General features: G+C 37.2%; 2 protein-coding genes across 3 annotated transcripts in view; one reads left to right on the top strand and one right to left on the bottom strand.

Annotated features, from left to right (window-relative positions):
* Nucleotides 1-1,767: 1,767 nt before the first annotated feature.
* Nucleotides 1,768-27,054, bottom strand: part of WRNIP1 (WRN helicase interacting protein 1) — a 32,997-nt gene continuing 7,710 nt past the window's right edge. Inside the window, exons 3-8 of one of the 2 annotated variants that reach the window (XM_074199539.1) lie at nt 26,006-26,265; nt 16,637-16,717; nt 13,053-13,282; nt 7,597-7,752; nt 6,648-6,727; nt 1,768-5,955 (exon numbers count right to left, since the gene is read on the bottom strand). In XM_074199539.1, the coding sequence (XP_074055640.1) occupies nt 5,680-5,955; nt 6,648-6,727; nt 7,597-7,752; nt 13,053-13,282; nt 16,637-16,717; nt 26,006-26,265 (1,083 nt within the window). In that variant the 3' untranslated portion in view covers nt 1,768-5,679. The remainder of the gene's footprint in view (nt 5,956-6,647; nt 6,728-7,596; nt 7,753-13,052; nt 13,283-16,636; nt 16,718-26,005; nt 26,266-27,054) is intronic. The other variant, XM_074199540.1, reaches the window with a different exon arrangement.
* Nucleotides 26,017-27,054, top strand: part of MYLK4 (myosin light chain kinase family member 4) — a 144,349-nt gene continuing 143,311 nt past the window's right edge. The window contains exon 1 of the mRNA XM_074199541.1: nt 26,017-26,327. Within this exon, the coding sequence (XP_074055642.1) occupies nt 26,272-26,327 (56 nt within the window). The 5' untranslated portion in view covers nt 26,017-26,271. The remainder of the gene's footprint in view (nt 26,328-27,054) is intronic.

The following is a 27,054-nucleotide window of genomic DNA, read 5'->3' as shown; positions in this document are numbered from 1 at the left end:
GAACATGGGCTTTCTCAGTGTTTCCTAAATTTTGGCCAACTTCCACATACATTTATTAGAGTACAAGCCACATAGAAGGTGTCAAGTTTCTGCTTTGGAGTTAGATGGCATTTTACCAGAATAGCCTTAAATGGGTAGTTAGTAGATGGATAAATGACTTACAGGTAAATTATTTTAACTATATTTTCAGTAGTAGAAAACTAAAACTTCAACCGTAAACTTTTCAATTGTCTTAAATTTGAAAAGCACTTCACGAAATTCTGTCTCAGATTATCTTATTTTATGCTCGCTAAATTCTTGTGAGGCAGGACAGGTATATTAAATTGTTTTTTACAGGTGAGAAAAGTGAAACTCATTTACGTAACTTGTCTAAGGGAACATTATTGTCAATAATGTTTCAATCATATTTGACCCCATCTGGGGTCTTTTTGGCAAAGATACTGGAATGGTTTGCCATTTTCTTCTCCAGTTCATTTTACAGATGAGGAAATAGAGGCAAACAGGTTTCAGTGACTAACCTAGCATTTCACTAGTAAGCATCTGAGACTGGATTTAATCTCAGGAGTTTTTTTGACTTCAGACCTGGTACTCTATCCTCTAGGTCACCTAGTTAGCCCACATTAAATGACAGAGTTACACTTAAACCCAGGTCTTTGGATTCCAAATCCATATTCTTTGCATAGTGCCACCCCGATTTCCTGTCAAGATGGATTATTTTAAAAAAATTTTCTAGACCCAACTTCTGTAGTGAGTGACTCTTACCTATCTGAAATCTCAAAAAGGTCAGTTTTTGGGGAGACAGCATAATTCACAAACAGCTAAGAAGGTGTAAAAACATAGCTGATAGAGGCAAGTGAACTTGTGAATAGGAATAGCTGTCCCTTAAGTCACAAATGTGGGGAAGTCACCTTTCAACATGTCCCTTGATTTCCAGTACATGGTGGTTGTGTCTTGTTCTTTAAGAGGACCAAAACATCACTATTAGAGACGTTACAGTGTGTCTAATTGTGACTGATCAGTCCAATACAAGCTTGGAATGCTCTACTACAGGTCAGGCACAAATAGTCCATGGGAACATTTGGGATGGATTCTCTAAAATTTTCATATTTTACACTTCATTTGAGCTACTTCAATTCTGCTTTGTTCATAGAGCTTTCTCTAATGAGGGCACACTCTGCTTGTCAGTCCTGTGCCTGTGCCTCCCATTTCACAAAATGTATTCCTAAGTTAAGAGAAACCTTGAGTGTCCTTGCATTGTTTTTTATATCATCATGTGAGAACTTGCCCAATGTGAATTCTCCATACCCCAGTAAAAAGGATCCTAAGATTCCTCTCTTTCCTTGTTTGAGATGAGATTTTATCTTACTCCAACTAAAGAATCAATCATTACTTTTGTGTACTGATCTCTTTTAACTGTATAACTTCCTGAGTTTCAGTTTACTACTTACTTTAATGATGAGGTTTACTAGTTATTCGTGATCTTTTTTGTAATCAGTTTGGTGGAAAGGAGCTTATATATATAATATATATATATATATATATATATATTATATATATACACACATATATATATATACATATATATGTATATATATATATATATAATGTAACCTTATTTTTACTAGCTTTATGACCCTGAATAAATTGTTTAACTTGTCTGCCTCAAGTTCCTCAACTATAAAATGGAAATAATAGCACCTTCTTTCTAGGGTTGTTGTGAGGACCACATAAGATTATGCTTAACTTTTCTGTCCTACCTCTCCCCCAAACAATTGAGGAAAATGCCTTTTATTCTAACCCCTTATATTAAGAACATGAATATTTTAAGTGTGGCACATATATGCAATTCAAGCTCATTATCACTTTCTTAGAAATAAAAAAAGTAAAGAAAGGACCCAGTCGGAGGGTTCCTGGCCTCTGCCTGTCTCTCCCATTAAGAATATTAATGCAGGGGGTGGCAAGGTGGCACAGTGGATAGAGCACAGCCCTGGAGTCAGGAGTACCTGAGTTCAAATCCAGCCTCAGTCACTTAATAATTACCTAGCAGTGTGGCCTTGGGCAAGCCACTTAACCCCATTGCCTTGCAAAAAGCTAAAAACAAAACACCAAAAAAGAATATTAATGCAAACATACCCCTCCTAGTTTCTGCCCCGGTAGAAGCTACAGGTTCTTTTTGGCAATATTGTGCGGCAGATTCCAGATCAGATTATCTATCCATGCCAAATGAAAGCCAATCATCTTTGTTACAAGCACATGTGCACCATACAAAATAGTTTATCCATATATGAAACTACCAGAACTAAAAACTAACTAAATTCAGAAAAACTTGGTACGGCAGAAGAGAACTGCACAGGGAGTTAGGAGACCTGGATCTGAATCCAACCTTTGAGACCCGGGGTAAATCAACAAGATATTAACTGTTCACTAGACCATAATGGAATATTAGGCATTATTTACCAGGCTGGAAAGAAAATCTAAGGAAAATAGGTAGGAATGCAAACCGGGGCCACATATTCAAATACCTAAGGGTAGTTCCTTCTTCCCCCATCCCCACCCCCAACTGAACAGTGGAAAAATGTGATAGCAGAGGAATGATTAGATACTTGACTTTTAAAATCAGAAAATATGTTAATTGGAAGTATTTAAGTATTTAAGATGAGAACCAAAACATTCCAAGATCTGTCAAACTGTGTGTCCTTCTAATATTGTGAATTATTTTGTTCATGAAACAGCCAGGAGACCTGTGTGTCTACTGAAGAGCATGTATTGGGAAAAAAGGTATTAAAAAACCTGGAAAGAGTGAACGGGGCTGGGCTATGAAGGGTTTTGAATACCAGAGGATTTTGTATTTGACTCTGGAGTTTTCTAAAGTGGGGTGGGTGGCAGTGAGGAAACAGTCAGACCTTTGGAAAATCACTTTAATGGCTGAATAGAGGATGGTTTAGTGCGAGGAGAGACTAGATGTGCTCAAATCTACCTGCAGGTTATTACAATAGTCCAAGTATTTAGTGATGAAGTCTGGCATTATGTCAGAGGAGAGGAGTCTCATTCCAGGGATGGTACAAAGCTGTAATCATGTCAACATGAGGGTATGATCTGTTGTTCAGATTATTCATCTGTGTGAAAATACATTGACTGAAAACACAATAGAGAGTAAAGGAAGAATGGACAATATGTTAGTAAAAACAGGTATAAATTTAACATCCACTACTTGGGTTGAAGGAGTCCTGTATGAATATAGAATAGACATAGATCAGAAAATGGGGCTAGAAAGTTCATGGGGGAAAAAATGATACTGACCTATCAAACTACAAGCTCAAGCAATAGGTGATGTATTGGGCACAAAAACTAAAGTAATCTTACTCAGCTTTAAGGGGACTGAGTATTCATTTCTCCCCACCCCTTACAAAATTTCCTTTTTGGAATACAAATGTAAGAGCCATTAATGACACATGGCTCAACCTTTTCCACAAGAGATGCTTGTCAAGGATTTTGTTAAAATCTAGATCCACATCTATGTAACACCATTTCCCTGAACTACATGTTTTATAAGCCTGTATAAACAACCCCCCCAAAAAAGTAGGCTAGTTTAGCATATGAAGTTGAACAGGTGGCCACAAATGTGAAAAGCCTTGAAACTGTACCACTTATCAGAATGCTATAGTGGGAATTCCTAATTTCAGAATGAGTTGGACTCAATTTATGAGGTTCTTCTGACTTGAAGATTTTCTCTGGACCTGTATTTATCATCTTTAAAACCCCAGTGACTACCCTAAGTGATCTCCAAGGACCCATCCAAAATTCTATGATGTATAATAAATCATTTCTTGATTTCCAAAGTTATTGGATCCTCCAATGAAAATAATTAAATGTCATCAATCTTTTGAAGTTGCATGTTGGGACCAAAAACACATTGAAAAAATGTTTTCATATACTATACTAAACTTTAAACTGAGCAATTAGGTCTCCCATGAACTAGTCAATGACAGTCTTTCACTATACCTTCTTTCATTCTTTTCTTGTTATTATAATAATTATATTAATTCAACAAAAGCACCCATCAAATGTGTCCCAACTGCTTAAGCCAACCAATCATTAGATGAGTGACTTTTTTGGAGTATCCAATTCTCCACTAACCAAAATATTCCAAATGATTTGTCCATGTAATTCTTAGACTAGACATACATTGATACAATGTATAAGAATAAAGAGGCAGCTGGGAAATTCTGGACCAAAAGAAGAGTTTTAAGTATTTTCACAATTTCACATAAAAAAGAGATTCAACTATTACCACAGTGTGCTGCCTACTCTGGCTTTCATTCTCATCTCAGGCTCAAAGGACACCTTGGATTTCATAACCCACTTTACCTTATCCAGGGGTAGGCCTCCATGCCACTTCCCAACCATTCCCATACCACATCTTTCCTCCAACTTAGGACTTTTCAGCATCCCTTTATAAGCAGACATCCTAAATTAGAATATAAACTCCCTGAGGACGTGCATTATCATCTTTATTATATCTATCTCCAGGGCTTCGGACAGTGTGAGGAATATGGTGCTGCAAGCACTTACGGTGTCATATTTAATATTCTGGAGTGAAAAGTATCATTAACTTCACGGTTTTCTCATGGTAACTATTTTCTTCTAATCCCCCTCCTCCCCTCATGTAGACCACAGAGGGTTCCCCAGAACACAATATGCAGGACTCATTCACAATTCCAAACCCCTCCTAGCCATCTCAACTGTACCACAGATCACAACATTCTACTCACATCTCTAGGACAAGGCACTTGGTACTCACTTCTTGGCTCTCCATACTCCTTCCATCAGGGGACAGAAGAAGAGATAAGCTGAAGGTTTGTTAAATAAATTGGTTTCATAGTTTATTTCCCTATCAGTTGCACGATATTGTTGTCTTTCATATGTGGAAGCCTACCCTTCTCCTAAAATAAGGTATTTTAAGTCAGAACACAACTAAACCCTAAAACCCAAGATGGATGAAAGTGAGCCTTTTGGAAAAACCCCACCTTCTTGGGTTCTCCAATCTGTTGTACAGTCTTAGCATTTGCCACAGTTTCTATCCAATAAAATGCAATAAAAGCCCCCCTTTTTAGTGGTATCATTTACAGATCAATGAAAAAGGAAAATAAAGATTCAAGAATACTTTGAAATATCTTTATTGGTTCATAAGACCTTTCCATATAAAAAAAATACTTAAAACACTATGCGGTATTAAATTGTAATTATTTTTTTCTTAACAGTTAAAATTACCCAGAATATACACTTTAAAAAAAAAAACAGCTATAATACTACTGAACTGAATTACAAAATGAATTTGCAACTTAAATACTCTGACAAAACAGCTAACTCCTTACTGACACTCCTTCATTGCACATTGCTGCCAATTATTTTCCTTAGCATTGCTTTGCAGAGTACAAATGAACAGCACTTCAAGGTCAGGCATTTGGTCACAGAAGTAATTCTACCTCCTATTAGAAGGAGTTAAAATCCTGGCACAAACTGCTGATAATTTAACCATCCCTACCCTCCCCGGCCCAAACAGGCAATAAACTAAAAAAAAAAAAAAAAATAAAAAAAAAATAAAAAAAAATCCAGAGGCTCTTCCTTCTGGACCCTCCCTAGAAAAACACACTATTTACTTGAACCACATCTTAAAGTTCAGCATCGTTTTTGCTTAAAGAAGTCTATCCCTCTTAATTCTTCAGGCAGATATTCCTGCTCCACCGGATCCTTGTAGGAAGGATTGTATTTATAGCCTTTGCCATAACCCAAGTCCTTCATGAGCCTGGTGGGTGCATTCCTCAGGTGCATTGGGACAGGTGGAAGAGGACCCTGGTGGTTTCTCAAGCAGGCTTTGACATTGTTGTAAGCATTGTATACTTCAATAGACTTTGGGGCTCTGGCAAAGTAAACCACACACTGCGCCAGAAGGACCTAAACAGAAGGATGATACAGAAGAGAGAGTTAAAATTTAGGTTCAGGTTGCTTTAGAATACAGTAGTCAATGGCTAGAGTAGAGGATATGGAGTCAGGAAGACCTGAGTTCAAATTATGCCTCAGACACTAGCTAAACAAGTAATTAAATCATTCTGTCTGTTTCCCTATCTGTAAAATGAGGAAGAGAAGGAAATGGCAAACTTCTCCAGTATCTTTTTAAAGAAAACCTCCAGGGGAGGCTAGGTGGCGCAGTGGATAGAACACCAGTCCTCGAGCCAGGAGGACTTGAGTTCAAATATGACCTCAGACACTTCATAATTACCTAGCCACATGGCTTTGGGCAAGCCACTTAACCCTACTGCCTTGCAAAAACCTAAAAAAAAGAAAAAAAACCCAAACAAACTCCAAATGGGATCATGAAGAGCCAGATATGACTGACTATAATAATAGTCATAATAACTACTAAATCAGTTTTTCAAAATCCTATCATAAAATTCCCTTCATCTTTTGAGTGATATAATTATTATCCCATTTTCCAAAAAATACATTAGTTAATGGAAAATCAAAATCCAAGTGGCTTAGTAAAGACACAGTAAAGAGGAAATTAGAAAATTCATATTCACACTCAGGAAGTCAAAGAACACAAAAACAAATAAACTAAATTTGATAAAGCTAAAATGATATCATACCTCACATTCTGGCATCCCTATGAAATGACAGCCCTGGTAAGCAGCCACTGCTTGGGTCAATGCAGAAGGATCTGCCAAGCCTGAAATTCACCCAAATCATCAAAGAGAAAGTAAAATGACAAGAATTTTTGGCATCAGCAAGAATCACAATTATTGAAGAACAAGTCTGTTTACACTCTAGGCACCCAAGGTATAACAACCTAAAGATATGCCTTTCTTTCCCCCTCTGTTGAAGGCAGAATACAAATACAAACAATTTTATGAATAAATATTTCCAAAATTAATTTGTGCCATTTATCACTGTCCCTTTGTGTTCAGTATCTACATATTTCTTCCATTCAGTAAAAAAATACTTAGATGTCTGTTATATGGAATCCATTTTTTATTGTACTTATGTTAGGACCCCCCCCACTAAATTTACAGACTAATTCCCAGAAATTAAGATAATACAACATTTTCAATAAATTGGCAACTAATGGCAGAAATAAAATCATAAAAATAGACAAATTTGAGGAAAAAATTCCTACCAGCAACAACCTAAGGCTACAGCTGAAACAATTTTTCTGAGTCTGATATTTAGGATTCTGTATTAGGAGTTACTTAACAGCAATGCAATTCAGTTCAACAAACATTTATTATGCACCTACAGGTGTGACACACTCCCTGCCTCCAGGGATTTATATTCCTGAATCAAATCCACAAATATTATTTGGTTCCTATACTCTAACAAGCTGCAGATATTACTGGAATAACAAGTAATAAATACATAGTAAAAGCTCTCTACCACAAAATAAATGTTTTATGTGTAATTTAGAAATTTCTCAGGTTTGTTCCTCCCTCTTGACAGCAAAATGGTCCAAACAGCTTTCTGTTTAAAATTTCCTGAGGGCTGAAGATACAAAGAAGGAATGCTCCCAGAGATGCTACTGGCCCATCCCATCATACTCACCTATGTCTTCACTGGCAAATCTCACCAGTCTCCTGGCTACATATAATGGGTCCTCACCACCTTCCAGCATTCGGGCCAGCCAGTAGAGTGAAGCATTCTGGTCTGAGCCACGCATGGATTTATGAAGTGCAGAGATACAGTTATAATGCTCTTCTCCTAGAGATCAGAAGGCAAAAACACATGAAAAAGAAGAAAGGCAGAAGGTAAAACCATAAGGCCCACAGAGGATTATCAAATCCATAAATAAAAATCAACTGGCTGATTAACATGCTTTTATAATAGTAAGCTAATGAGGAAAGCTTAAGGAAAATCACATTGACAGCTGTTCTCTAAGGGGAGGGTGAAAACTCAAAGTGTACCCTGTTAAATGGGCAAGGTGGTGCAAATACCACTGGCGTGGCATCCTGGGATGTGGATAAGGTCATGTGAGCTCTTGGGAGGGTATAATTCTTTGGTACTTCTAGCTCTTCTTACTCCTACTTTCTATTTCCAATCAGGAAAGGTGGCTGCAGCAATGGAAATTTCTGGGGATAGCTCAAGTGCCCACTCAGACGTAGGAGAGAGCATTCTTCTGGAAAGGTAGCCTTAAATGAATAATTACAGATTTGTCAACATGGGAGATGAGCCCAATGCTTTAGCTTTAATACTGGTTAAAACTGTGTGGCTAAAGGAAATGCTAATAAGCCTAAGTGCTGTGGCTGCCTGGGATGTAGAATTGGTGATGTGAATCAAGAGTGGTTAAGCTGGTGTTGCCTCTGCATTTTTCAGTATCTGCTTTCCAAGTTTTCTTTAAAATGTGTAGATTCAAAACAAACAAACAAAAAAATGTGGAGATTTAGAGTCCTAAATCCAATACCCTCATGCTGGGAGCTCTGACACAGTAGCTTCTCACAAAAGAGCTCATTTGCTCTGGGCATTTTACTAACTTTCTGTAAGCTTAAATCAATGGTACCATGGAAAAATGAGTTTGAGTCAGAGGAGCCAAGGTTCCAATCAAGACACCCATTTACCATCTGTGTGACTTTGGGCAAGTAATTTCTCTGGACTTTCATTTCTTTTTTTTTTTTAGATTTTTGCAAGGCAAATGGGGTTAAGTGGCTTGCCCAAGGCCACACAGCTAGGTAATTATTATTGTCTGAGGCCAGATTTGAGCCCAGATACTCCCGACTCTATCCACTGCACCACCTAGCTGCCCCTTTCATTTATTTCTTACAAGCAACAATACTACATAGGACTTTAATGCTTACATATGTAATATTTACTTTTATTAACTGATCTTGGGAAAATACACAGTTCTAAGGCTGCAGTTATGTTATAAAAACATTAAAAAATAATATATCAGTGTCTTCTATAGCACAAACTGCGGCCTTGGTGCTTTACATTTCTATGACCCTATAATCATTTTTTTCTAAAAATCTATAAACATTCCTAAAATATATTCCAGGAAAAGAAAAATAAACCACAGACCAACAGGAACTTACAGCTAGCTCAGAAAGCTTTACAAAGAGACTGTGAAGTTTGTAAAGCATTTCCCTTTTTTATATTGTGTTAACCTGCTTGTGCATGCAGAAGGGTACTCTACAACACTGCCTGCCTGCAGGAGAATGCAGCCAGCTATTTTTAATAGTGTTAAGAGTGTGATCCCTTCAAGAGAGGCACCTGGCCCACTCCCATCATGAGGCCGGACAAACAATGTGCCTGTGTTCTCCTCTCATGGCACATGAGTCCCAGGAACAAATCTCAGCAGCTGAATTCCCTGGTAAGGAGACACTCAGAGGGCCCTCAATAAGACAGTGGACTCTGTCAAAAGGAAAAGGACAGTGAGGCTAACCAGAGAGAGAGCTCAATAGCCTCGAATTTCAGAGCAAGGCTAAGGCAAGTAAATAATTTTCTTCTCAACTATCAGATTACTGTAAACAATCCAAGATGATCACTTCTCCCACATGGAATCGGACTTTTCCAATTACAAGCTTTAAAGTTTGGGTACCAAGAAGAGTTGTAGGGAAAGTCAATGTCTCAGACTAAACTATCTCCAGTCTTATTAATCCAGCACCCCCCTGCTCTTTACTCCAGAAACAAAACCTTACCACAATCTCCTTATAAAGACTACTAGGTCAAGGAGACAAGGTAGTATAGAGGAAAGACTACTGTCCACCCAGAACCAATCTAACCCTTCCTCCCTGGGCAGGTAGCCAGGATGTGATTGCTCCAAGTCTTCTCTGAGTTAAAGATGCCCAGTGCTTTCAACCCAGCTTGGTCAATGCCCTCCACATTCTGGCTGCCTCTCCTCTGGGCACTTTCTTATCAAGTCCTTAAAAACTGCAGCTTTCAAAACTGTCACACAGCACCAGAGGAAGACTGGACAGGGCAGAGGACACAGGGTCCTGTGTCTCTTCTGTGCAGTATTTATGAGCCCCAGGAACAAATCCCAGCAGCTGAATTCCCTGGTAAGAAGACACTCCATCACCTCTCTATTACTCCAAGTTGTGTCCCTCCTAAATTGGCCCTGGAGCATATGAATTATTTTTTGGCTGCTCTACACTGCACTGCTGACTCATGGAGCTTGGGGTCCTCTGAAACTCCTCCAGGCCACAACTCAGCAGCAGAACAAGATCAGAGTACAAAGGCTGACTGGGAGTCTAGTTTTCTAAAATGTCTGTTTAAACTATGCCATTGACCTTTATACTATCATTTCCTACCATTTCAACTACAAGTTGAAACACACTTGGGTCAGAACCCTTAAAATCACTATAAGTTCTATGAGCACCCCTCTAGTAACACTAATGGAAAGGAGATGCCTTAGCTATGACTCACAGGAGCCGAGCTAGGTGAACTTCTCATTCACTGAATCACGACATTAAGTTGGCTTAAAAAAAAGAGAAAAACCAGCACTGCTCGAAAAGAACCAATTAAAACCTCTGACCTGGTGTGGACACAATCTGTAAGTCAAGGGCATCTTTTAAGCCCTTGTTAAAGAAGTTTTACACTTAAATAGGTGCCATCCCAAACTCCTTCCCCTTAGTTTATGGAACAGAGGTTGTCAGAAGTCAGTGTCCCATTAATTCAAGAAGCTTCCTGGTTTGTCCTTCACAATGTCCTGAGCTCAGTCATACCCACAGCCTTGTCTGTGGCTTTCTAAGCCTCTGTCCAATGCTTGCTATGTGAATGTGAAATTTATGAGGCAGTGGAGAAAAAAATAATGTATAAGAGAATCAATTGGAGAATACTGTAGAGGGTCCCCCCCAAATATAGCTTATATGACAATATTTTGCAAGACTTGATATGTTTAACTGATTTATTGCTTGCCTTCTCAGTGGGTAGGGGAGGGGTGGGAAGGAGGGAGAAAGTTTAGAACTCAAAATTTTAAAAAAGAATGCTAAAATAAATGATATATAGGTTTCAAACTTGGTATGCTTTGTGTGAATGCTTGTATAAAATTTAGGAATATCTTTCAGCATATTGAAGGATATGCTTTAGCTCCTTTAGTCTCAATTTTGGTCCAAATTCCAGGTCTAACTGATTGTGGTTCCCATACAGTAGAGCTGCCCATTATATTATAGGCCACATAGATGAATATCCTAGGATCTGAGCTTCCTAATGTACTTGGGGTGTTGTTTTTTCCTCTCAGGAAGTAGCACCCTGGGAGGGTAAATCTGAGGGCAATAAGGATAGGACATCCTGATAGAGTTAAGAGAACAACTTCACTCAGTGCTGTGTAGTTACCCAGCACGGGCAGGAATAAAGAGGGGGCTTTCATAACCTTGAGATTAGGGAGTGAGGTGAAGGAAAGGGGACACTTTGTTAAAACTCTAAAGGCATGGTGGTATCTATCCATAGGAAATTTTGTTGCTTTTGAAAATTTTGTTTCACTCCCCAAATTCTGTAATGTGGCTAAAAGAAAAATAGGATTCTGGTATGTAATTTGTTTAGTCTGAGTTTTTCTGGCAGTTTATCAGGGGAGCATATGGTGACTTGATTAGTCAAAAGCTGGCCAAATAGTTGCATTCAGGGGTCTTTTGTGATGTAGGGTAGTTGCCCCTGTCCTGACCTAGTCCATATTAGCAGCATCAGTAATCTTGATTCCTTACCAGTACTTTTTATCTAAATGTTCTTAATGTGCTCTTAACTCCAGTTAAGCCCCACCGCAGTGGCTGCCATCAGGAAAGGCTAAATAGTTACATCATGTAACCAAGGTCAAATGATGAGTCAAGATGCGATACCAGGAATCAAATTCATTTTCTGTTCTGTTTCTAACCACCACCCAACACTCTCTCTAATAAACCATCTGGTAATATCTTGTAGAAAATTAGAAAATACACAGAACATGTGATGTGTCAGAACACTGAAATATCAGCTCCCTAAGAAGTATAGAAAATCTGATCTGAATTCATGACAGTTTTACTTAAGTAGGATACTACAGGCATTAAGCACCAAAAAACAGGTCTAATCTGGTCTCTATCACCCACCTACCTCTTTATAAAAAGACAAATGTGCCCTAATTGTGAGACGATATTGCCAAGTCACGAATTTCATTAAGAGCTAGTATCAGATTTGCTATTTGCAAATAGACTTCTTTGTAAACCTCCTGACAAATGCAAACTGCAAAATTCATTTCCTTAAAAAGTATTTCCAAAAATAAAAGCATCAAGACTCAATCAAACTGAATGAAAACATGGGGGATGGGAGAAGTTTTAGGTCCTAATATTTACAAAGAAGATTCAGATGATATTTTTATTCATCACCAATAAAAGGGACAAAAACAAAATAGCTCCTTCTCATGCTCAGCACCATTTTGACTATGAGCACACAAGAACTCCTAATGACTTAATACAGAGATCAAGAGACTCAGTGAATGGTAGCTAAAAGTCTGGCTGTGGAGAAGAGGAGGGTAAGTCCTGCCTATGACACACTAGTGTGCTGCGTGACTGCTGGAAAGTCAACACATCTCCCAGGGCCCCCGGCAGCTCTAAGGTTACTACAGAGAACACACTGCAAGTCATGAATGAAGAAGGTGAAGGGAATTTCCAGAAATTCACTGCACTAATGAGGTGAATCAAAGGTCCTTCCCCTTCTAGCTATCCCCAGTAAGACTTACAGCCAATGCGTCCTTAAAAACACTTAACTAGATGATAATGACAATGAGCTGTAATTGAAATTGAAAATTGATTCATTTCAACATATAAATTTGAAACTCAATTTCTAACACAGAGATACCTTCTAAATTGCAACATGGGTGCCTCTGCTTTGTGTCTTTTGTATTTTTATCCAGAGTAGTTGGATTGAAAAGTGTTTCAAATCAGATTTCATTCAAATTGGGGAAACTAAATGTTGAAATTCTGTCAGAAATATTTTGAATAATTTAGAATGGAAAGTCAGTAATCTGGAAGTTTTGCTACCTGTGAGTCTTTCTGAATTTCAGTTTCAGTACTTTCAAAAATACTTTTTCAACAACTCACCTGCTCGGTCATACAAAATGTGTGAACGCTGCAGGCCTTCTTTCACATCATTTTCTGTGATTAAAACTCCTTCACCAGAATAATTTTGTACACTCTTCTTACAAAATGGTTTCCTTGAGCCTAGCTTGGCTTGAACCGCCAACTGCAGTCCATTTAGTCCAGTTCTGGCATCCCCATCACAAAGATAAGCTAGAGTATTGACAGCTTTGTCCTCTATGTACACAGGGGGCCTGCAATAGAATTAATGACTAATTATCATCATGCTCATAGTACATTTCACATCAACCTTAGAAGTCTTATTTTCTAACAAAGTTATCATAAAATTCTGATGGTCTCAGGGTTTGTTGTTAGGCTGCTTTTTTCCCTCTTTCCAATCACTTGGGCCGCAGGTTTCACTGAATCAGCAAAATGGCATGTGTAAAGAAAAGGATTCTTTGAGGTTTCTGTATATTTACTCTCCATGTTGATCTGATGGCACAGGGTGGATAAATCCTTTTGACATTCAATAGAACCTCTTCCACATAATACTGGGAAAATAAATGTAGGTCCTATGTGTTTGAGTGCTTAACCTTCTGTGCTACAAAATATTAGAACTGGAAGAGAATTTAGAGATCATCTTGTTCATAATTTGACAGATAAGGACCCCAAGGTTCAAGGATATGAGTATCTTGACACTCAGTCCAGTCCCCTTTCTGGTCTGTAATATATTAACAAAATCGATGGCCTAGGGTTAGTTACTTTATAATGGAGTTTTACCTATGGGAGACAGGAAAAAGAATGTTGCACTAAGAGTCAGGAGACTTGGAACTCAGGCAAACCAAGTACCTACTCCTGATCTCCCCTGAAACAGAAATGGAACTGGATGCTCTCCAAGGTTCTTTCTTAGCTCTACTAATTCTGAGATACTATTGAAAACAACACCAACTCTTCATTCATGCAATTTTGGCAGACTAGTAAAGCCAAGCCTAGGGACTCCTCAGAAAGTTTTTAAGTGTGTAACATATAATCCACTGAATCAAAACAGAAATCAATTATGCTGAAATACAGTTTTCAAAATATTTAAAGTATAAGTTCCTAAAGTCTAATTAAGGCTCCAACCCTAGTAGGTCAAAGTATATTCCTGAAATCTTCTGAAGCTTTGGAATTCTGTCCAAAGTGGTAAAATTTCATCACTCCAAAATAATCACATTTTTCATTTTAACTTCTAGGCATGTAAACAGATATAAGTGAATAAGATAATTCACAGAGAAATTCAGAAGCAAAAGTAGACTGTTTTAGTTCAATAGCTTAATCAATGAGAAACCTATCCTATGACTCCACTTTATTTGTATAATTTAGACTTTCCTTTGCTGCTTCCTTTCACCTAAAGTAAATATCTGAGTAAAGCCAAAGGAATTCAAATAGAAAGAGGTGTCATACACACCAAAATATTGATAGTAATACTTTTTTTACAAAGGCAAAGAATTATAAACAAAGCAAATGCCCATCTAAATTGTGGTATATAATGAAGAAACAATGACTGAAAAATAGAAGCATGGTTAGACTTCTATGAACTGATAAAAAGTGAAGTAAGCAAAGTCAGGACAACATATATGCAATGACTATAACAACATAAATGAAAATAACAAATAATTGAAATGCCATGAAGAAGAGATAAGAATGTACTTCCTTCCCTTCTCTGTAGAGGTGGGGTACTGTAAATGTGGAAAATTTCTAAACAGCAGACTTGGTTAATGTGTTAGTTGTGACAAACAACTTCTTTTCTTTTTCTTTTTTATAAATAAAGGAACAGGCTGGGGAGGGGAGAGAGACATACTGGGAAATGAAAGGAATACTAAAAACAAATATATTATTAAAAAGACCAAACCTTTCACCACCTGACACAATAAATTAATCACAAAAGAACTGTGACTTCCTTAGTTTGGAACCCCTGTCCACCAACACATAGAACTGCTTAATTTATTTACTAAATTTCAGAGAGTTGCATGGAGGAGAGTCGAAGGGGTTAAGACCCTTGCCCTTGGTCAAAGAACTTGTAGGTATGATCAAGACTTTTCTGACTCCAACTCTAGGACACTTATAAGACTACCATTCAAGGAACTTTTTTTAAAAACACAGTTTTCTACCACTTTTATTCTAGTCAACTACCTAAGAATGGTCATATAATAGTGCACTCTAATCAGTATCAGTGTTACAAACCTTAATTTAAATCACACTCTAACATACTAGTTGCTTCTTCCTAGGAAAGTCAGCAACTCTTAAGACTAAGTTGCAGAACAGGTGTAGACTTGCACTGGCAGAGGTTCAGGATGTTTCCTCAATGGGAGTTTGAAATCACAGGTCAAGTCCAGAAAGATAAAAAAATTTAAATACCCTTTTTGGTTCTTCACAAATATACACATTCACAGTCAAAAAAAGGGAAAGGTAATAGATAATGATGATGAACTTGAATGTCACAGCTCATCACTGTCCTGGTCTGCTGACTGTCTATTTGTAAATTAACTAATTAAAAAAGTACATGGTTACTACCCTAGAGCTTTACTCACAACATGTTCTCAAAACACTAAAATTAAGATCCCACCCTTGACTAGGAGTTACCATCAAGTCCTAGAGATATATAACACACCCAGAGAAAAACAGTTAAGCAAAAAAAAAAAAAAAAAAAAAAAAAACCCAAACCCTTAAAACCTAAAGTAGTTGAGTGGGGTTGAAATGTATGGATCATTGTATCCCTGTAATCTGTGTTATATAAGCATTAGCTTACTCCATTGTAAAAGTAGGAGGCTGATTCAGTGACCTTGAAGATTCCAACCAGTTCTAAATCTATGACCCTATTTATATGAATTAAAATACTCAACATTTATTAGAATCTTCCATGTGCACAGCACTTTTCTAGGCACTGGAGGAGATTGAAAAATTTCATAGAACAATCTGGCCTTTTTGGAGCTTAGGGTAATGTGACACAGGAAACAAAAATTACAATACAAAATCACACATGATTAAATACCGTATGATGTCCAAATGGATCATCACAGAAGGTGGAGATAAAAGAAAGTTTCACAGGTAAGGCAGCATCTCAGTTAGGCTTTAAAAGATGAGAAGGATGTTAAACAAGTATGAATGAAAAGTGCAAAGGAAGAAGAAAGCATTTCAGGTGTGAGGAAAAGCATGGAGGTAGAAAAGTATGAAACTAGGTTAAGATGATGAAAGTCTAACTTAAGTAGAATATAAATTACAAGGAAGAGAACAGTATGAAAAAAGCATGGAAAGGCAGGAGAATACCAATTTGTGGAGGACCTGGAATACCAGGCCAAAGAATTTAAACTTATTATTATTTCTATTTCTGAAATATTTATGCAGATACCACAATTCTAACCTAGATCTTTCCCTTAACAAAGGCAAAGTTTTTAATCACACTGATTTTTGAATCTTCCATCATCTATCTTGTTTATTATCCCTTTCATAACAAATGTCTAGCTGAATATACAACAATAGCAAGGGGCCTCAATACTACAACTTCAATAAGCAATTACTCTCTCCTATGTCTCAATCTCTATCAACAAACAGCTGAAGAGAATACTCACATCAGACACTGAGTGCCACTCAACTGGCTTTTTTCAAAGATTGGGGGTCGATTCCTCACCCAAAATGTGCTACCACAGTTTCTGAAAGATAATTTTTAAAAGAATGATAGATACCGAATATGAGACAAAAGAAAATCTTTGCTCTGAGGATCAGAATTAGATATTGCACTGTAAGAACACAAGCCAATAGAAAAAGGCATGAGAAAGCTGGAAATATAGTAGTTATCTTATGACTGAGTGAAGACTGAACCAATAGTGATATATGAATGCAACAGAAAATGACTGTGCTATAAGAAATGATGAGTATGAAGAGCCAAGAGAAACTGAGGAAGACTTTATGAAATGGTGCAGAATGAAGTAAGCAGATCCAGGAAAACACTGTATACAATCACTATGACAATGCAAATGAAAACATCACTAAAAAAGGCAGCTGAACTCAAGATTAAATGCAGTAACCAATACAGCTTCCGGGAAAGGAACTCACATGTACTTTTGTGTGTGTGTGTTTGTTTGTGTGTGTGTGTGTGTGTGTGTGTGTCTGTCTCAGAATAGGAGAAGTAGACTGTCAAACATACACATGGCCAGATGTGTGTGTGTGTGTGTGTGTCTGTCTGTCTCAGAATAGGAGAAGTAGACTGTCAAACATACACATGGCCAGATGTGTGTGTGTGTGTGTGTGTGTGTGTGTGTGTGTGTGTCTGTCTGAGAATAGGAGAAGTAGACTGTCAAACATACACATGGCCAGATGCTACTGCAGTGAGTTTTGCCTAATTTTGTTACACAAAGGGATTCTATCTATGTATGTGGGAGATTATCAGGAAATGGTTATGATGCGAAAAACCAAAAGGCATCAATAAAAAGTTTAAAAAACATGTATAATGTAATTATGTACAGTCAGCTCTCTACACCTAGAAAAGATGCTCACTAAAATCTACAGACTACCTTAAGATGTGATTTTGACTCCATAAGTGGCAACACTGATTTCCTCTTATCAACCCCTTCCTAACTCCTAACTCCTAAAGAAAAGAAGCAAGTAATGAAGTGACCAGAAAAGAGTAAGGGGGAAAAAAAAAGGAGCTTTGATAATTTTAAAATTGAATAATTAGCATTCATTTAACTCATCAAGAACTATGCTTGTTGACTTTAAATCTTCAATGAATTTAAGAATGAGTCACTGAACTACAAACCAGGGAATGGTTTGAATATGCCTTTTAACTTTTTTTTTTTAATAAGTTCTTATCTGTAAAGGCAAACAGGAGCATCTACTTAAAGTTGTTACAAAAGGGCTACTTCCCATTCCCTTACACTCACTATCTATATGTTGTTCATTTGTTTCAGTTCATATCAGACTCTTTGGACTCCATTTAGGACTTTTTTGGCAAAGATACCATAATGGTTTGCCATTTTCTTCTCTAAAGTACTCACTATGCTTCCCCTCAATAAAAATAAATTAAAAATTTTTTTACTAAATGTGTGATTATCCACCTCAACACAGTCTATCACCTTTTAAATTTAGAATCTAGTAGTTAATTGTTTGGTGTGATGAGGGGTTATGACTATTCCAGAGGTTGCCTCTGTATCTGAGGCAGGACAAACTCAGGCCTGTCTAACTCCAAAGCTGGTTTTCTATAAACCCTATAATTTAGATGAAAGAAAAGGGACTTTTTTGTAACTTTTATTAATAAAAAAAAGCAAAAAAAGAGGGAAGTTTCAAAATATTTACTCCCATTGCAAAAGTTCACAACTTATTTAAATTTATAAAATTATTTTTTTTATTAACAAAAGACATTTATGCTAAGAATACTTTCAGAACAACTTTTTAAAGAAGGATCTTTGGTTGCATTTTTAAATTCCTTGTTCATACAGGGACAGAGACTAAATTTTGAATCTTTGAATTAAGTAACCAAAGAATAGGCTCTTTTTTGGGGGGGTCCATTAGTTGGATTTTAAATCACAGGCAGTCAAAACTCCTTCAATGAAAGCAGAGCAGAGATGCTAACAATAAATTTACCATTTCTTCATTATTCTTCCTAGTCTTTGACATAATCTTACTCTTCAAAATTTACCCCCTCTGAAATGCTTAAATATTTTCAAACACAAATAAGAACAAATAAATCTGTCAACATTTCTGTTCCTGTAATAAAATCAGACCACTGGTGGCAATGATAATTGTTATAGAAGATACAATAATAGAAACTAATATGTTAAGAACATTTTGTAAGGGGAGAGACAGAGGAAGGACAGGGTCAGAGTTTCAATATTGGCAAAGAAAGATAATTCACTGAGTTTGGGCTTAAACTAGGACCCTTGAGTGCAAATACTCCATTATCTCAGGATTTGTGATAAAGCCCTTAACAAATTTTGTGTGTGATTATTTACATGATTTGAAGTAGTGTATTGTGGCAGAGCAAGGTCTACTTTTAGGGTAAGAAGAGCTGGGTTCAAGTTCTAGTTCCACAATTTACAATAAACCAATCAATAACATTAAGTACTTACTATGGGTGCTACTATGGTGCTAAACCATTACAAATGTTATCTCAATCATCACAACCCAGATGTGTGTGTGTGTGTGTGTGTGTGTGTGTGTGTGTGTGTGTATGTGTGTGATAGTATTATCCCAATTTTATAGTTGAAGAAACTGAGTACTTGAGACTGGATTTGAACTCGGGTCTTCCTGACTTCAGGTCCATTGTGAAACCTACTTGAATTAGATGATTTTCTTAAGTCCCTCTAACATCCCAAGTTTATGACCTTCTCAATGTACAGATTTTATACAAAAACCCACAACTACTATCTCTGATACATCTACTTTAAAAATCCTCACAGGCTGGAATTCAATCCATGTCCTCTAACTTTAAATTCCATGTTCTAGGATACAAGTTATCTTTCCTTATCTATCCTTTACTACTTGATAAGAGATTAAGATGGATCTTCTTAATTGGTTCAGGCTGAAGTTCAGCAGCTACTCAAGGACCAAAATTCCAGGGCTACTTGACAAGGAAACCTGGACCTTTTCTTCTTCTGACTGGATATCATCTCCCTCCACCTCCTCAGGGACTCACCATTCTGGTGCCAGGCTCAGTATGGACTTAGTATGGTTTAACACTCTATGGCTCAGAACTCAACTAAAGAAATTCATCAGCTTGCCCCTGCCTGGCTCCTTTACTATTATCTAATTTTTTTCCCCTAACTCTGATCTTACCAAATAGCCCTGAGGATACATTTTTTTAAATTTATAAAACACAACTTTTATAACTACTTTGAATTTTAACTTAGCATCCATTTGAGATTCTTTATCTTTTTTACAGGAGACCTAAATCCAATCATTGTTTCAATGCTAATCAAAACCTTCCTAATGCTAAAACTCATCTAAAAAGGTCTCCTGCCTGTCCCTTTAGCTCATTAAAGGAAATAAAAAATAAATCACTTCTTCCTTTCTTTCAAGGAAGATTAAAAAAAAAGATTTGTCTGGGAAATAAGTATTTCTATCTTGCTGATTAAGAGGCTTTTTTTTCACTTAACCACACTCTCTCTCTGAAATAAGTCTAGACCCCTCTCTCCTTCCAACCTCTTCCACTCAGGTTCAAATATAAGCTATTAATATTAGATTAAAATTTCATAACAACAGAAGCTCATTAGATGAGGTTTCCTGACCAAGAGTTTCAGATACCGGATTCTTTTACAAACCGACCCCAGTGTTATTCATCACAACCACAAAATATTCTAAACAATAAAAGCAAGAATTAAGCAAGTTTTATCACACCACCATTTCCCTGGACATGAGCTTAAACATCCTTGTGGGTGGCAAATATAAGAATATGTTCTGTTAAGGAAGCTCAAGGGTAAGCACTAAACTGCTATGATAATAAATAAGCTCAAGAAGGTCATTGATAAGAGAGTTCCCATAAAGACCAAACTATTTATAGTAGCAATTCTTGTAATAGTAAAAAATTTGAAGTAAAGTTTCCCTAGGCAAAGTTTTCTCCTACAAAAAAAAGTGAGAGTGGGGACTGGAGAGTCACTCAAGTCTTTTCCAGTTCTGGCTGATCACCAGTTCTATTTCTCTCTCTCTGGACTTTCCCACCTCCTTCCTAGTAACTTTTCCTGTCATGTTAGGTGACATCCCTCTCTCCCTCGCCCAGGGCTTCCACATTAGAATATGAATTCCTTATATTTGTACCCTCAGTCTTACAATGGCACAAGTAAGTACTAAATAAATGCTCCCTTTTCTAGATTTATGTCCTGAGGACCTGAGCTCTAGTCCCTACTCCAGCATCAAACAGCAGCTACCTTAAGGGGCAAATCACTCCCTGGACCTCAGTTTCCTCATCTGTAAAATGAGAGGATTGAACTAGCTAATCTCTAGGTAGGGACCCTTCCCAGTTCTAAAGTCCTCTATCATCTCTTCCAGTTACAGCTTGAATAGACAAAAGCAAAGTTCTTATATAGTCCACAGAGTAGAGAACTAATCAACATCAATGAGACTTCAAAAAATCAAGAGAAAGTATTATCAACTCAAGTTCTCCATGGCAACAGGGTCGGAAAGTAGTACACAGAGGTACACAGGACCTGTGATCTCATCAATGTAAATACTAGCTCAATCCATGTAATTCACAACTCACTGATGCCTCCACATCCTTTAAGATTCCTGTTTACAAAGGACATAGCCAATGCAGAGGGCCTGTCTCTCAGTCTTCTTACTTTTTGGATAAGACTACACAGCATGTGGGCTATACACATGCGATCCTTTATTCCCCCAACACAAGACTGGACCACTTCCATTTCCAATCACATTTATTACCTTTATCATATCCCTTGCTTCTTTTCTTGAGTGTATATAATAACTGGAACTATACTGCATCTAGGACTTGCTCTCCCTTTTATTTCTTCAATTCTGATTCCTCAAGAGGTGGTGTGCCCCTATATTTTTAACCACATGTAGAGAACGTGTCTAGAAAAGATAGGTCCCACTAAGAAAAGATGAGGTAGGAAAAAAGATGAGGTTGTAAAGTGCAGAATATTGCATACATAACTTACATTGCTGAGTCAGAAGGTTTTGCTTAACTAATCTTCTGGGTCGTGAGGAAGAATTCTTTGGCGAAGGTGTGGGATACATCAAGAAATTAATAGTATGCAAATTACAAAAGGGATCAACAAAAAGGAAAGAAGGGAGGAAGAAAGAAAGGAGGTAGACAAATTCCTCAGGTCTAGGAACAATTTGGACCTGTTAAAAGCAGTTCTTCTGACTCTTGAATTTTGGGCATTAGTTTCAAAAGTGCACCTATAGTTTATCTGTCCTAGTTCATAAGATCATTCTACGATGATAGATTAGAGGAGGAAGAGAACTTCTAAGTCATCAAGTCCAACACCCTAATTTTATAGAAAAGGAAAATGAAACCCAGAGATGAGTGATTTGTTCAGGGTCACACAGCTCATATATGTCTAATATGGGATTTAAAACTGGGCTTTCCTGACTCCAAGTCCAATATACTCTCCCATCCAGTAAACCACTTAATGGATGGTCCAGTCAATTGCATGTCATGATCTGGACAATATGTGAAGTCTTATAAATAGCCTTCCATTTCTAAAAATAAATCCAAGGAAAATCTAAATAGAAGCATTTTCATAAAGGAATTGCTTCTATCAAGGAATCTGACCAACATTAAATCCAAACAAAATGTTTTCCTATTAAATAACAAGGATTCTCAGATGACTGTATCAAAACACACTAAAAATCAACTTCATGCAATTCATAACAGAGGAAAAGAACCTGAACTAACTATCCATAATGAAAGGAAAAAACAAAGCAGATTAACTTGCGTACTGGTCATACTGGGAAAGCATTTAAATTGGGAGTCATAAGTCCTGAATTCTGATATGGTGTTAACAAGGGCAAGACAATGACCTCCTCTGAGTCTGTTTCCTAATGTGAACATGGTAATGTTTGCATTATCTACCAAATATTGTTATTGGGAGGGTGGGGGAAGTTTCTCTGTGAATCTTAAAATATTACGTAATTCTCTATTATTACTATGACATGTAGTTGGGAAAGCTATCAGTCAATCAATATGAATTATCTAAGGCAAGCACTATGTTAATCACTTTTGGTAAACTCCTCTAGCACTAATATTTTCACAATGCTGCTGTGTGGCTATGAATTATGGAACAAAAGGAATCTCAAAAGGAATAAAATAACAAATAACCCAAAATAGTAATGAAAAGATACACAGAGGGTGTCAATAGGCTGTAGAATATTACTTGCGATTAAGAGGCATAAAAGACATTCTCAAAGATATGAATGACCTTTCAGAAAGGAAGGAATGGGATTGGTCATGTAATGAGAATGAGACAATGTAAGTGATACATGAGTACCTCCAAGATATTATAAGAACAAAAGGAAGGTCTCCAGGACATTGGGTAGCTCCTCTACGAAGGATTTATGGTGAAAACCTGAACAAGAATTATAGGATAAGGAGGTGAGTAGAGGTTAACATCAGTTTTGGAGAAGGAAGTGTCCACACCGGTACAATTAGAGAAGCACTAAAGATTCACAGTAGCTATACAGAATCACAATTAATTGATATGAGCCTAATTTCCCTTATCCACTTCATTTAAGAAATCAAACAACAGATTTTGAGGAAAATGCTTTGTAAACATTAGGGTGCTATAAATGTGAGTTCTCAGTATCATCATCACTAATAAATGACTTCAAAGAGATCAAGATTCTAGATAATTTAGGAACTTCCAACCACAGTAATCTTGACTTCACTTCAGAGGTCAGAAATCAGATCATTTTCATTTCTCTCCTCATGATAGCTTTCCAGAGTATAACTTAGGAATGGTAGGGAACACAGGAAGAAAAGAAACCATATTAAGAATTTAATTAATTTTAAGTTGTTGGCAATGATATTGAAGTAGATGATAGCTACTTTGTAAATGATTCCATTAGCAAATATTATTTGTGGTCTTTATTTTTATTTCCAAAAAGCACTGGAATGGTTTCCTCTTTATTTTTAGGAAATGAAGGTAAACTCTTGGCTTTTATCTGACTCTTTGACCACTGAACATGTTTCTCTAGAGTCTATCTGGTCATCACAGTCATGAATTCATACATCCTGGAAGGATATATTATCTCAACTACTTCCCCATCCCCTTTTGAATGTAAGTCAAATTTCATATCTTATGATAATAAATTCTAAATTGACTTAAAATTAATGAGAGAAAAAAACCCAGAATTTTTCAACAACTCAACAATTCCCCATAGATGTGAGGTTAGAAAGAAAAATCATACCAGATGCTAGAAGACAGCAGTCAGCAGTCCAAACTTTTTGATAAGTTAATACAACAATTACCAAGGTAACACATAAAAACTCGTTGCACATTTCTTGTACAGTCGGCTAGCACTTTGAGGGCCTTAAATATTAGTGTACTTTATGGATATTAAAATGTTGGACACATTTCTTACTAATGGCTAAGGGTCAATATCCTATTACAGTGTCTTTCTAAAATGAATCTTCCTCATCCTCCCTGTGGTCAATGGGCCAAAACTGTTTCAAGTCTTTCATTAAGTAGGGCATAATTCTTAGATCTGACCCAGCAAGTGGGGGAGGTCAGGGATACAGGTTGGTGAAACCCAAACCTTGAGCAAGTGGAGTCTCAAATTATGCCTTGTACTTTAATCCCTACAGAAAGAAGAGTCTCCAAAATTTAGCCAGGGGCAGCCGCAAACACAGCTGTGTGGGGACACAGATGAAGGAGCATTAACCTCTTCCTAGGTCCATATTATATTCCTCCACACTTTTTTCAAATGACACATGGTTAAACTGTATGTGATATGGTGGCATTAATAAAGAGGAAATTCTCTAACCTATATAATCCAACTTAAAATTCCCAATATACACTACTAATATTACAACTCGAGAAAAACAAGGATTTCGGAAAGTGAAGGTTGTTTGTATAAAAAAATTTTTTTTTAAAGGAATGTTCTTCAGAATTTCATTTTTAGTTGAAATTCCTTTATAGTCAAAGGTTTCCACCTGACTTTTAGGAGATTCATTCAAAGAATAAAAATACATTCATAACAATGAAGAGTGAATTACATGTTTAGTGGAACTTTCATTTCAATGCATTTACCTTTTTTAAAAAGAACAAATTCTAGAATGCCAAGGAATTGGAATGAGTGAATAATAAAATTCTTTAAAAAATACCGTAAGGACAACCTCTTCTTTTAAATTGCACTTAAGAGCTCCAGGATGTTTCACAAACTGGACTAAAACTCTGGCAGAATATTCCAAGAAAACATATAAATGCTAGTTGTTAGGATACTTCCTAGTCAGAGGAAAGAGCTATTTTGAAGAGAACTGGAGACTCATGGTGGGTGAGTGTTTACTCCATTTCCATGCAAGAACATAGGGACATCTGGGAGTTGAGAATCTAGGGATACTCCCCCAGAAACTTGTCTTTCCCCCCGAGAGGCCCTTCAAACTCTGAGCCCTCCCAAGATATTACACCACAGGGGTATATATATCACCCACCCAAGTAACTAACACTTTTGAATTCTATCGACATATTCCAAAACCCCAAATTTTCCATAACCAAATGAGTTTGAAAATACTGATAAACTCTACTGTAAAGGTATTTTCCTTTCTATATGTCTTCTTCCTATTCACAAAACACATGGATACACTGAAACAAGTCTAAAAAATAAAATGAGAATTTTCTCAGCTCAAAGTGTTCTCTCTCCTTTTCCCCTCCTGCACTTGGTCTGGATCTTTTCTTTGCCTTCTCCATGTGCACACTGTATTCTCCCAGTAGAATGTGCTGAGCTCCATTATGTCTTCCCAGATGGTGGTACATTGATTTGTAGTCATAGGGGCTTAATAAATAAATAAATCTTTACTAATCTTATTATTTTTCCTAATAGAGCACTAGAGCTTCTTACAACCTTCTTTGAAGCATTTTAGGAACCAAAGGACTAAATATTTCTATTATCATCATCACTATTATTATTACTATTGTAAATGGTAATATTAATAATAAAAGCAGCTCCCATTTATAGTAAGTTTTTATGCTTTACAAAGCACTTTCCTCCTATGAACCTGTGACACAACCAAGGCAAAATCACAAGAACAAGTGCTGAGGCCTTGTTACTGACCCATGAGAGTTACAGACTCAGCCACTATCAACCCCTCTATAAAACTGCCTTCTGATCCAGAGGAGGAGATTATTTTCTGGAGATACTGGTCTGGATCCCTTGCTCCTTCCCCGGGCTCCTTTTATTTTAGGCTCTTCTGTCCCCACCCTCTCTGGCTGCCTGCCAAGAGATTCCTTGGATTGTATGTACCCTGCCACAGCTCGAAGTCAACTTACTCAGAACTGCTGCTGCTGCTGCAGCTGCTGCTGTTGCCGTGGCTCACAGAGTCTGTGGGCCGGCCTTGGTCCAACACCCGGAGCCCCAGGGAGCTGACTGCTCGCATCAAAATTGTTTTCATTGCTTCTGCGGAGAGTTTCTCCAAGACAATCACCCGGCATCGACTGAGAAGGGCTGCGTTGACCTGGAAGGAAGGGTTTTCCGTAGTGGCTCCAATCAGGGTGACCGTCCCACACTCCACGTGAGGAAGGAAAGTATCCTAGCCATGGGAGGGAAGCAGAAGAAACTGATTCCAGTTAATGACAACCTGCAAAAACCTATGTGAGTCAGTGACTAGCACCTGTTTTTAGTTTCTGTCTTTGGGGTTTAAGTGTATCACTCTCTCCTTAGTGAAATATGAATGTGAGTATCAATATTTGGGTGAATTGGGCCCTTGTCTTTGAGTACAGAAACTACTTTCTGTGCCTCCAGATAGATGGGCCTGAATTCTACCAATAGCAAACTTAATATATGCGGAATACTAATCTAGTTTTGACATGTTATTTTTTTCTGGGTCAGTAATCTTTCTCCCTAACTACTATCTCTCTACCCTCCCACCCTACCCCTCACCTTGCCCAAGACTCAACTGAAACAATCAGGTTAAAACAAGAGCTTTCTATTTCTTCCCCCAAGAATATGAATATTTTTTAAAAAAGCATCATTCACTAATACCCACTTTTTTTTTAAACATTTGCAACCTATTTAACCATGTTATTGTTCTTTCAAAAACTCTTGTGGACTCTGTAATTGTGATGTACGGTTTTACAAATGGAGAGGCAATGACATTATGATGGACAGAGGGTCAACCTTAAGAGTCAGAAAGGTTTGGATTCTAGTCCTGCCTCTGACTCAATTTCCTCAGTGCCTCTGCCAATCCTTTTAAGATTACAAATTATGAATGAGTTGCCAATCTGCATAGGTTAAAAAAGGTTTCTTTACTGAAAATTACCATAACGATGTCCTGCAAGGTCCAGACCACACTTAAAAAAATTATAAATGAGGAAATTTA

This window comes from Macrotis lagotis, chromosome X, assembly GCF_037893015.1.
Source record: "Macrotis lagotis isolate mMagLag1 chromosome X, bilby.v1.9.chrom.fasta, whole genome shotgun sequence".
Lineage (NCBI taxonomy): Eukaryota > Metazoa > Chordata > Mammalia > Peramelemorphia > Peramelidae > Macrotis > Macrotis lagotis.
This window is presented reverse-complemented; position numbering and strand designations above follow the sequence as displayed.